At 46.9% G+C, this 13,062-nt stretch overlaps 1 protein-coding gene across 3 annotated transcripts in view; it reads left to right on the top strand.

The window, feature by feature from the left end:
- Window positions 1–263: 263 nt before the first annotated feature.
- Window positions 264–13,062, top strand: part of LOC127570214 (mucin-2-like) — a 32,418-nt gene continuing 19,619 nt past the window's right edge. For all 3 annotated transcript variants that reach the window (XM_052015502.1, XM_052015501.1, XM_052015500.1), the window contains exons 1-2: window positions 264–366; window positions 10,645–10,677. In XM_052015502.1, the coding sequence (XP_051871462.1) occupies window positions 342–366; window positions 10,645–10,677 (58 nt within the window). In that variant the 5' untranslated portion in view covers window positions 264–341. The remainder of the gene's footprint in view (window positions 367–10,644; window positions 10,678–13,062) is intronic.

Below are 13,062 nucleotides of genomic sequence, written 5' to 3'. Positions count from 1 at the left end.
CTCATTCTCTTACACTCCAATGAAAGAAGTCCCAATTTGCTCAACCTCTCTCCATGACTCAGTCCCTCAAGACTGTTGTGACCATGGACAGAATCCAGGAATGACACCCTCAGCAGTCCACTAATATCCTCCCTTGCAATCCTTTCCCCCCTGAGGCAGAGGAGCTTCAGCAGAAACCTGAGCTTGAAATCTGAGTGGCATTGTGCATCGCCACTTGGCTCCTGGTAAGTCAGCACCTTCTCTACATATTAATAGCCTTTGCTGGCAAATTGACCTTCGCCCAATAAATACCCAAGAGAAAGGCAGAGAGAGCAGTGAGCAGCACACAAAGCACTCTGAGCATGGGAGCTCTGGGCGTCTGTGCGGGTGAGGTACTCTAGTGTTTCTGTCTCTGTTGTACGTTTACTCAGCACTTTATGCAACTTCTCCTTATCCAGAAAGAATCAGAATGAGGAACCTGCAAGGTTGAGAAGCAGAGGTGTATAGGAAAGTGTGAGCTGGGGGAATAGGGCGAGGTGAGGGGACACACAAGTTGGTATTGGTTTCTTATTGTCACGTGTACCGACATACAGTGAAAAGCTATTGTCTGCGTGCCATCCAGACAGATCGTTCCATGCATAAGTACATTGAGACAGTAAAAAGAAAACAGAATGCAGAATAGAGTGTTGCAGTTACAGAGAAAGTATTGGGCAGGCACGGTAGTGTAGCGGTTAGCATAACGCTTTACAGCACCAGCGACCTGGGTTCAATTCTGGATGCTGCCTGTAAGGAGTTTACACGTTCTCCCCATGTCTGCGTGGGTTTCCTCCGGGTGCTCCGGTTTCCTCCGACATTCCAAAGACGTACGGGTTAGGAAGTTGTGGGCATGCTATGTTGGCGCCGGAAGCGTGGCGACACTTGCTGGCTGCCCCCAGAACATTTCGCAAAAAGATGTATTTCACTGTGTGTTTCGATGTACATGTGACTAATAAAGGTATCTTATAAGTGCGGTGCAGGTAGACAAATAAAGTGCAAGGGCCACGACAAGGTAGACTGGGAGATCGAGAGTTCATTTTTTAGCGTATGCGAGGTCCGTTCAAGAGTCTGATAACAGTGGGACAGAAGATGTCTTTTGAGTCTGCTGGTTTGTCCTCTCAAACTTTTGTGTCTTCTGCCCAATGGGAGAGGGGAGAAGAGAGAATGTCCGGGGTCTTGGTTATGTTGGCTGCGTTCCCAAGTCGCGGGAAGTGTAGATGGAGTCAATGGAAAGGAGGCTGGTTTGCCTGATGGACTGGGCTGTGTTCACAACTCTCTGCGATTTCTCGCAGTCTTGGCCAGTGGTTCCAATTTTGTTCCTTGTGTTTAATGTTGTTTCTGTAAATTGTCCAATTCTACCCACTGCCTGGGGACATTGAGTGACAGATTGGTCCAAAGCAGACAGACAGAGGAGATTGGGGAGACACAAGACACTGTAGGTGCTGGAATCTGGAGCAACAAACAATCTGCTGGAGGAACTCAGCGGGTCGAGCAGCATCTGTGTGTGTTGGGGGGGAGGAACTGTCGATGTTTTGGGTCTAGAACCTGCTTCAGGACCTGAATGCAGGGTCTCAACCTGAAACGTTGACGATTCCTCTCCCCCCACAGATGCTGCTCGAACCGCTGAGTTCCTCCAGCAACTTGTGCTTTCGGGAGGAGACTGGGGAGGTGTGGGAGTTTTCCAAAACCGGAATCTGTAACAGGACAGATTTCAAGGGACAAGGTTCAGAGGGATGAGGGCCAAGTGGGACCAGCTTAGATGGGCATCTTGGTCGGCGTGGACCAGTTGGGCTGAAGGGCCTGTTTCTGCGCTGTGTGACTCTGTGAAATGGTGTGGCAAGGTAACCTAATGAGGTAAAGTATAAGTAAAGAACAAAGCAAGTTCATAGACATAAAAAAAATTATGGCACAGGAGGAGGCTGTTTTGCTCCTTAGCTTTAAGGTGAGAGGGGGAAAGTTTAAAGGATTGTGCACAGCAAGGATTTTTTACGCAGAGAGCGGTGGGTGCCTGGAACGGGCTGTCAGGGGTGGTGGTGAAAGAAGATACAATAGTGGCATTTCAGAGGTTGTTAGATAGACACACGAACATGCCGGGATTTGTTTAATTTGGCCTCATATTTCCCACAGACATGGTGAGCTGAAGGGCCTGTTCTTGTGCTGTACTGTTCTGTGTTCTATGTTCTCTATTCTCTATGCTACTTAAGGGAGTTGTGGAGACTTAGTCACCGTGTATATTCAGGACAGAAGTGTATAGTTTTTTTCAGATATTATTGGAATTGAGGGAAAATGGAGTGGTCTCAGGGAAAAGATCAGCTAACATCTCATTGAATGGCTGAGCAGGAACCTGCTCCTGGATATCCAGCCTCATCCCACTTCCCAGCTCTTGGTCAGTGCATTGGTATCTCGCTTGGTGCCTGGGATGAGTTCCCAGGAATGAGTTGTAAAAGCAGCCACTGCAGCGTGACACAGAAGGAGATGTATTACAGACGATGCTGCTGAGCCAGAATGTGCTGTGAACCCCTGCTCTCCCCACTACTGCACTGCCACAGCAACCAAACCGTGACCTCGTTCGTTCGTAGCTTGGTGAGGTGTGAAGGCAGCGGTTCCGTCGAGATTCTGCACACAGCATTGCCCATTAGCTGGGAGGGGGTTCCGCCAGGTGTGGGTACCACTGTCTGAGCCAATGCCTTCTAGGGGGTTACATACCTGTGAGTGTACGGACTGCAGAGACAAGAGCACTGTAATGGATCAGCGCACTGCAGCAGAGAGCTATGCTGCTGCAACAGCACAGTAACGTAACGGTTAGTGTAACGCTATTACAGCGCCAGCGACCTGGGTTCAATTCCGGCCGCTGTCTGTGAGGAGTTTGTACGTTCTCCCTGTGTCTGCGTGGGTTTCCTCCAGGTGCTCCGGTATCCTCCCACATTCCAAAGACATACAAGTTAGGAGCTGTGGGCGTGCTATGTTGGCACCGGAAGAGTGGTGACGCTTGTGGGCTGCCCCCAGTACATTCTTAGCAACGCAAAAAGACGTATTTCACTGTGTGTTTCGACGTACATGTCACTAATAAATAAATATCTTAATATCTTAAAAGTCAATTTTTCATTGCACCTGACGATAAACTGGACTCAGCTGAATGGGTCACCAATGTAATCCTGTCGGTTATGGCTCATTAGGTGCTAATCTTGGTACTGTTAATGCAAAGGGGGTTTCTGCCTCCAGAGCCCTATCTGGAGAATCAAGATCCCCAGCTCTGCTTAGTGAAAAGAAATCCTTAATTAAGGAGGCTTTTGGCATCCTGGCATTCATAAATCAAAGTATTGAATGTAGGAGTTGGAATGTTATGGTGAAGTTGTACAAGACGTTGGTGAGGCCAAATTTAGAGTATTGTGTTCTGGTCACCTAACTACAGGAAGGATATCAGTAAGATTGAAAGAGTGCGGAGAAGATTTACTAGAAAGTTGCCGGGTCTTCAGGAGTTGAGTTACAGGGAAAGATTGAACAGGTTAGGACTTCATTCCTTGGAGCGTAGAAGAATGAGGGGAGGTTTACAGAATTATGAGGGGTATAGACAGAGTAAATGTGAGTAGGCTCTTTCCACCTAGATTAGAAGAGATAAGTATGAGAGGACATGGCTTTAGGGTGAAAGGGGAAAGGTTTAGTGGGAACATTAGGGGGAACTTCTTCACTCAAGGGTGTGGTGGGAGTGTGGAACGAGCTGCCATCTGACATGGTAAATGCAGGCTCGCTCTTAAGTTTTAAGAATAAATTGGATAGATACATGGACGGGAGAGGTCTGGAGGGTTATGGTCTGGGTGAAGGTCAATGGGACTAGCGGAATAAAGTTTTGGCACAGACTAGAAGGCCTGAATGGCCTGTTTTCTGTGCTGTAGTGTTCTATGGATCTAATTATCTTCTTCCAGCTATCCATGGCCTCTTGTTAATATTCTCTCTACAAAAGGAATTAGGTCCTTGCTGTTTGCCCCCTGTTGGCCTTTCATTATCTTGATTAAGTCCTTATAACCCCAGCTAGTCTCTCCTTTAACCCTTTGGTTCCTGCGACATCACTGTAGTCACGTCACTCCAGCATCAGTCCAGTGCTGTTACATCCTTCTTGATGGAAATTTTTGATGAAATGATAGAGGATAATTGAAGGAATTTCTCTGTGAGCTGTGGGCATGCTGTGTTGGCGCTGGAAGCATGGCGACACTTGCGGGTTGCCCCCTGCACATTCTCAGTAACGCAAAAAGACACATTTCACTGTGTGTTTTGATGTATATGTGACTAATAAATAAATATTTTATCTTATCTTATCTTACCTGCACTGCACTTTCTCTGTAGCTGCTACACTATATTCTGCATTCTGCTTTCTTTTTACTACCTCGATGTACTTACGTATGGCATGGTCTGACTGGATGACACACAAACAACAGTTTTTCACTGTTTCCCGGTACATATGACAATAATAACCAATAATAATGTATTGCGTGTTATCCAGACAGATCATGCCACACACAAATTTTAAAAAGGAAGCAGAGTGCAGAATATGGTGTTGCAGTTACAGAGAAAGTGCAGTGCAGGTAGATATACAGGGGTGTAGCACATATCCTTCTCTGTGTCAATGGTGCTGAGGTGGAGATGGTTGAAAGCTTCAAGCTCCTCAGTGTAAACATCACAAACAGTCTGTCCTGGTCCAACCACGTAGATACCATTGCCAAGAAAGCACACCAGAGCCTCTAAGACCTCAGAAGGCAAAGGAAATTCAGCATGTCCCCATTGACCCTCACCAATCTTTATAAGTGCACCATAGAGAACATCTTATCTGGATGCATCACAGCTTGGTACGGCAACTGCTCTGCCCAAGACTGCAAGAGATTGCGGAGGGTTGTGGACACAGCCCAGTCCATCACGCAAACCAGCCTCCCCTCCATTGACACAGATGCTGGAAATCTGGAGCGACACCTATCACCCAGCACTCGTACTCCTGCCCCCTCCCCCCTACCCTTTTATTCTGCCCTCTTTCTTTCTGGTCCTGATGAAGGGTCTCGGCCCGAAACGTCGACTGTTCATTTCCCTCCATCGATGCTGACTGACCTGCTGAGTTCCTCCAGCATTTTTCATGTGTTCCCCTCCATTGACTCTGTCTACACTCCCCGCTGCCTCGGGAATGCAGCCAACATAATCAAAGACTCTTCCCAACCCAGACATTCTCTCTCCTCCATGGCATTGTGTTCAGCACAGGCATCATGTACTATTCCATGTTCTATGTTAAAAGTCACACAGGATCTTGGGCTTCATAAATAGGGATGCAAAAAGCAAGGAAGTTATATTGATGGCTTTGTGGCCAGGTTTGCAGATGATACAAAGATAGGTGGAGGGGCAGGTAGTGTTGTGGAAGCAGGGAGTCTGCAGAAAGACTTGGACAGGCTGGGAGAATGGACAAAGAAGTGGCTGATGGAATACAGCGTAGGGAAGTGTACGGTCATGCACTTTGGTAGAAGGAATAAAGGCGTAGACTATTTTCTAAACGGGGAGAAAATTCAGAAATCAGAGGTGCAAAGGGACGAGAGTCCTAGTGCAGGATTCCCTAAAGGTTAACTTGCAGGTTGAGTCGGTAGTAAGGAAGGCTATTGCAATGTTGGCATTTATTTTGAGAGAACTAGAATATAAAAACAAGGATGTAATGCTGAGGCTTTATAAGGCATTGGTCAGACCACATTTGGAGTATTGTGGGCAGTTTTGGGCCCCATATCTAAGGGAGGATGTGCTGGCATTGGAGAGGGTCCAGAGGAGGTTTACAAGAATGACCCTGGGAATGAAAGGGTTAACGTATGAGGAGCGTTTGATGGCTCTGGGCCTGTACTCACTGGAGTTTAGAAGGATGAGGGGGGATCTCATTGAAACTTACCGAATATTGAAAGGCCTGGATAAAGTGGACGTGGAGAGGATGTTTCCATCAGTGGGAGAGTCCGGGACCAGAGGGCACAGCCTCAGAATAGAAGGACATCCCTTTAGAACAGAGATGAGGAGGAATTTCTTCAGCCAGAGGGTGGTGAATCTGTGGAATTCATTGCCACAGACGGCTGTGGAGGCCAAGTCATTGGGTATATTTAAAGCGGAGGTTGTTAGATTCTTGATTAGTAAGGGTGTCAAAGGTTACGGAGAGAAGGCAGGAGAATGGGGTTGAGATGGAAAAATAAATCAGCCATGATCCAATGGCAAAGCAGACTCGATGGGCTGAATGGCCTAATTCTGGTCTTATGGTCCAGTGAATCCTTATGGTTCAGCCACAACCTGAGAATTGTGTCCAGGTCTGGGTGACGCACTATAGGAAAGATGTGAAGGCTTTGGAGAGGGTGCAGAAGAGCTTTACTAAAATGATTCCAGGCAATGAGGGACTTCAGTTCTGGAGGAGCTGAAGTTGTTCTCCCTGGGACAGAGAAGGTTGTAAGGGGATCTCATATTTAAAATCATGACAGGTATGGACAGAGTGGATGGAGAGAAAGTGTTCCATTTGGCAGAGGGGTCAGACAATGAAGGTAAAGCAATGAAGGCAAAACTAGCGTAAAGAACAAAGTTACCCAAGGGGTGGTTGGTGGTCTGGAACGCATGGTCTGTGGTTGGAGTGAAGGCAAATTCAACTGTACTGTTCAAAAGGGAGCTGGATAAGTCATAGAGTACCACAGCACAGAAACAGGCCCTTCAGCCCATCTCATCCATACCGGCCTGGTTTTCTGCCTAGTCCCATCTACCTGCACCCAGATCATAGCCCTACATAACCTCTCTTATTCATGCACCTATCCAAACTTCTCTTAAATGTTACAATTGAACCCGCATCCACCACTTCCGCTGGCAGCTCGTTCCACACTCGCACCACCCTCTGAGTGAAGAAGTTTCCCCTCAGATTCCCCTTAAATATTTCACCTTTCACCCTAAACCTATGACCTCTAGTTCTAGTCTCACCCAACCTGAGGGGAAAAAGCCTACATGCATTCACCCTATCGATACCCCTCATAATTCTGTATACCTCTATAAGATCTCCCCTCATTCTCCTGCGCTCCAGGGAATAAAGTCCTAACCTATTCAACCTATCCCTGTAACTCAGGTCCTCAAGTCCCGGCAACATCTGTGTAAATTTTCTCTGCACTCTTTCAAGCTTATTGATATCTTTCCTGTAGGTAGGTGACCAGAACTGCACACAATCCTCTAAATTCGGCTTCACCAACGTCTTGTACAACTTCAACACAACATCCCAACTCCTGTACTCAGTGCCCTGATTTATTAAGGCCAATGTGCCAAAAGCTCTCTTTACGACCCTACCTACCTGTGATGCTACTTTCAAGGAATTACAGATCTGTATTCCCAGGTCCCTCTGTTCTACCGCGCACCTCAGAGCCCTACCATTCACTGTGTAAGTCTTACCCTGGTTTGTCCTCCCAAAGTGCATCACCTCACACTTGTCTGCATTAAATTACATCTGCTACTTTTCAGCCCATTTTCCCAGCTGGTTCAGATCAGTTTCCAAGCTTTGATAGCCTTCCTCGCTGTCCACTACGCCCCCAATCTTGGTGTCATCCGCAAATTTGCTGATCCAGTTTACCACATTATCATCTAAATCATTAATATAGATAATAAACAACAACGGACCCAGCACCGATCCCTGTGGCTCACCACTAGTCACAGGCCTCCAGTCAGAGAGACAACCATCTACTACCACTCTCTGGCTTCTCCCGCTAAGTCAACGTTGAATCCAATTGACTACTTCATCCTGAATGTCGAGTGACTTAACCTTCTGGACCAGCCTCCCATGCGGGACTTTGACAAAGGCCTTGCTAAAAGTCCATGTAGATAATGTCCACTGCCTTCCCTTCATCAAACTTCCTGGTAACCTCCTCAAAAAACTCTATTAGATTGGTTAGACATGACCTGCCACGCACAAAGCCATGTTGACTGTCCCTAATCAGGCCCTGTCTATCCAAATACTTATATATCCTATTCCTCAGAATACCTTCCAATAATTTACCCACGACTGACATCAGGCTCACCGGCCTATAATTTCCCGGCTTATTCTTAGAGCCTTTCTTAAACAATGGAACAACATTAACTATCCTCCAGTCCTCCGGCACCTCACCCGTGGCTAAGGACGTTTTAAATATCTCTTCCAGGGCCCCTGCAATTTCTGCAACTAGCATCCCACAAGGTCCGAGGGGACACCTCGTCAGGCCCTGGGGATTTATCCACCCTAATTCGCCTCAAGACAGCCAGCACCTCCTCTACTGTAATCCAGATACGGTCCATGACCTCACTACTCTTTTTCCTCAGTTCTATAGACTGTGTCTGTCTCCCGAGTAAACACAGGTGCAAAAAATCCATTTAAAATCTCCCCCATCTCCTCGGCTCCATGCATAGATGACCACGCTGATCTTCAATAGCACCAATTTTGTCCCTGGCTAGCCTTTTGCTCTTAAAATGGCAATAGAAACCTTTTGGATTCTCTTTCACCTTGTCTGCCAGAGCAACCTCATGTCCTCTTTTAGCCTTCCTGATTTCTCTCTAAAGTATTCTCTTGCATTTCTTATACTCCTCAAGTGCCTCATTTGATCCTAACTGCCGATATCTGATATGCACCTACTGAAAGTCATACAGCACGGAAACAGGCCCTTTGGCCCAACTCACCCGTGCCTACCAAGATGTCTATCTGAGCTCATCCCTTTTGCCTGTGTTTGACCCATATCCCTCTAAACCTTTCCTATCCATGTACCTGTCTTAACATCTTTTAAATGTTGTAATTGTACCTGCCTCTACCACTTCCTCTGGCAGCTTGTTCTACATACCCACCACCCTTTGTGTGAAGAAGTTACTCCTCAGGTCCCTTTTAAATCTTCCCCTTCTCATCTTAAACCCATGTCCTGAAAGGAAAATAATTTGCAGGACTGTGGGGAGAGGCAGGAGGGTGGGACTATCTGGACTGCTTGTACAGCCCCTGAATATCCTACTTCTGTGTCCTGTACTGTACCCCGTGCTCAAGAAGTGACTGAAGTAATGTCTCATATAGTTCCAGAATCACCTCCCTGCTGCCGTATTCTGTGCCTCAGCCAAGAAAGGCAAGTACACAGAAAAAAAATTATTTTAAAATGGGATTAAGCCAGTGTCGAAGTTTATTGTCATACACAAGTCCCTGTGTGCACAGGTGCAATGAAAAACTTATTTGCAGCAGCATCACAGGCACATGGCATCAGATACACAACATAAATTAGATAATTTTTACAAGAATGAACACAATTAGAAGGAAAACAAGGCCCACGGTAGTGCAAACTTGTCATAGTGTTGCTGTACTGAGGTAGTGATTAGGGTTGTGCCGGTTGGTTTAAGAACCAAATGGTTGAAGGGAAGTAGCTGTTCTTGAACCTGGTGGTGTGGGACTTCAGGCTTCTGTACCTCCTGCCCGATGGGAGCTGCAAGAAGGTGGCATGACATTAATGTAGGATTAGTGTAAATGGGTGGTTGATGGCTAGCATAGACGTTGGGCTGAAGGTCCTGTTTCCCTGCCACTCTCTCCATGATTCTTTGCTTTCCTGACCACCTAATGTACTGGAGGTGACACAACACGAGAGGACTTTGGAGAGATATTTGTTACTTCCTCAGTGAAGAAAAGCGAGGAGAGGTAGAGGTGTGTGCACATTAAGGAAAATGCACTGAGGGGAAATCACACATGTTTTTGGTTTATTTTGGACTCAGGTGGAGAAGTGGGGTTAAATAATGGATTGTTTCAAAGGTAGAGAAGAGGAGGAAATGGTAAAGTGTGTGGAATTGGACAGAATTAATAACTTGAACATTTTGGGATTAAATCCCCATTGCCAGGACTCAAGGGACTGAGTTATAGAGTTTGGGCAAGCCAGGACTTTATTCAGTGGAACGTAGAAGAATGAGGGGTGACCTTATAGAGGTGTATAAAATCATGAGGAGCATAGATAGGGTGAATGCGCACTGTCTTTTTCCCAGGGTTGGGGAATCAAGATCTAGAGGGCGTAGGTTTAAGATGAGAGGGGAGAGATTTAATAGGAACCTCAGTGGCAACTTCTTCACCCAGAGGGTGGTGCGTATATGGAAAGAGCTGCCAGAGGAAATGGTTGAGGCAGGCACATTAACAACATTTAAAAGGTGCTTGGACAGGTACATGGATGGGAAAGGTTTAGAGGGATATGGGCCAAACATGGGAAAATGGGACTCACTTTGATGGTCATGGACCAGTAGGGCCAAAGGGCTTACTTCCATGCTGTATGACTCTCTGAATGTTGAGGCAGCTGTCTCCACCTCACCCTCCCCTCCTCCCACCTGGTTCCATCCACCTCACCCATCACCCATCTGCCTCTGCCTCCCAACTCCACCTCTTCCATCCGCCCATCATCCTTCACCCCTCCCGGGTCCACCAATCACCCACCAGCCCCTGTCTCACCACTCCCCCTCTCCTCTTTATACTGGCTACCTCCCCTCTCCACTCTCAGTCCTGTTGTGGGTCTCGACCTGACAATTCCTTCCTCCTGCGCCCCCCCCCCCAATTGCGTCTTGACCCACTGCCTTCCTCCCGCATATAGTTTGTTACTCCTAATACTTTTCTGTTTGTTTCAGGGTCTCTGGTCCTGATGATCCTGGGACGATTGGGTGAGTTGTTACAACATCCGTCCCCGAGAGTTCGATGAGTCTGTTGACCCCATAGCAGAGCAGAAGGCAATTCCAACCACAACTTGAAACCTGAGCCAAAGTCCAGTCAATGGTTTGGGGTCAAGGAGAAAGAAAGAAGGATTATTTCCATAGAATCATAGAACATAGAACAGTACAGCACAATACAGGCCCTTCAGCCCACAATGTTGTGCCGACCTTTAAACCACGCTTAAGTCTATCTAACCCCTTCCTCCCACATACCCCTCTATTTTAAAATCCTCCATATGCATATCCAGTAATCTCTTGAATTTGACCAATGTACCTGCCTCCACCACTACCCCAGGCAGCGCATTCCATGCACCAACCACTCGCTGGGTAAAAAACCTTCCTCTGATATCTCCCTTGAACTTCCCACCCATTACTTTAAGCCATGCCCTCTTGTACTGAGCATTGGTGCCCTGGGAAAGAGGCGCTGGCTGTCCACTCTATCTATTCCTCTTAATACTTTGTACACCTCTATCATGTCTCCTCTCATCCTCCTTCTCTCCAAAGAGTAAAGCCCGAGCTCCCTTAGTCTCTCCTCATAATGCATACTCTCTAAACCAGGCAGCATCCTGGTAAATCTCCTCTGCACCCTTTCCAATGCTTCCACATCCTTTCTATAATGAGGTGACCAGAACCGGACACAGTACTCTAGGTGTGGTCTAACCAGAGTTTTATAGAGCTGCATCATTACCTCGCGGGTCTTTCCACAGCCCCTTTCACATTCTCAGCTAGTTCAGAGGGCTTCATTGCCAATGATGTGCTGTTTAGAAGTTTAGCTACTGTAACAAAGAAAATGCAGCCCACATCATGTGCAGTTCAGAACCAGCTGGTTTCCTCTAACAGTGACAATGCTGGGATCCCTCAGCACTGATCCCTCAGAGAGAAGCAGAGTCAATGTTTCAGGTCAAAGACCCTTCACCATACTTGGAAAAGCAGAAAATAGATAGAAATAAGAGGAATAGATAGAGTGGACAGCCAGCGCCTCTTACCCAGGGCACCAATGCTCAATACAAGAGGGCATGGCTTTAAAGTAATGGGTGGGAAGTTCAAGGGAGATATCAGAGGGAGGTTTTTTACCCAGAGAGTGGTTGGGGCATGGAATGCGCTGCCTGGGGTGGTGGTGGAGGCAGTACGTTGGTCAAATTCAAGAGATTACTAGATAAGCATATGGAGGAATTTAAAATAGAGGGATATGTGGGAGGAAGGGGTTAGATAGTCTTAGACAAGGTTTAAAGGTCGGCACAACATTGTGGACCGAAGGGCCTGCATTGTGCTGTACTGTTCTATGGTTCTATGGTTTAAAACGAAGCAGGGTTGAAGTTTCCAAGAGGAGGAGGATAGAGAGAACAGAAGGAACGAAAATAAAAATAAATCCAGATGCTGGAAATCTAAAACTAATGTAAAAAGAGACAGAAAACGCTGGAAAAACATTGAACATAGAACAGTGCAGCACAGGAACGGGCCCTTCGGCCCACCATGTTGTGCTGACGTAATTAAGCTAGTCATTAAAAACCTAATAAACTAAGCCCTTCTGCCTATGCAATACCCATATCCCTTTCTCTGCACATTCATGTGCCTATCTAAGAGCCTCTGAAACACTACCATTGTATCTGCCTCCACCACCACCCCTGGGCACCCACCACTCTCTGTGTAAAAAAAACTTGCCCTGCACATCTCCTTTGAACTGGAAATACTCTGTGGGAAGGGAAACAGTCAGCATTTCAGGTCAGAGAGCTTTCATCAAGCTGTCTGACAAAGGTTCTCTGACCTGAAGTGTTAACTGTCTGCCTCTCTCCACAGATGCAGCCTGACCTGCTGAGTGTGTTCAGCGTTTTGTGTTTTTTTATTTTAGAACAGGAGGAATGTCTGTGATATGATCTCCCAACCCCACAGAGCCCACTTCTACCTCCTCCCCGAGGTCAACAAGCAGGACTGCCCAAGCAGACCTGCTCTTGTTTCATTCAATTTATTTCTCTGTAATGGCCATCCTGAGCTTCCAGTTGCCATAAGATATAGGAGCAGAATTAGGCCATTCGGCCCATCAAGTCTGCCCCACCATATAATCATGGCTGATTTTTTTTCAACCCCATTCCCCCGCCCTCACCCCATAACCCTTAACCACCCCCCCCCCTTACCAATGAAGAACCCATCAATTTCTGCCTTGGTCATGATCATATTGAATGGCGGGGCAGGTTTGAGGGGCCGAGTGGCCTCCTCCTGCTCCTAGTTTCTCGTGTTCATGCGCTGCGGTGTATAATGTGAGGAGTGGGCTCAATCAGCTGAACTTGTTGACCTTCCTGCAATGTAATTCTTCCACCATTTGTGGCCCTGCTTTCAGCT

Source organism: Pristis pectinata, chromosome 5, assembly GCF_009764475.1.
Source record: "Pristis pectinata isolate sPriPec2 chromosome 5, sPriPec2.1.pri, whole genome shotgun sequence".
NCBI classification, from domain to species: domain Eukaryota; kingdom Metazoa; phylum Chordata; class Chondrichthyes; order Rhinopristiformes; family Pristidae; genus Pristis; species Pristis pectinata.
The sequence above is the reverse complement of the archived record's forward strand: the minus strand, read 5'-3'. Positions and strand labels throughout refer to the sequence as shown.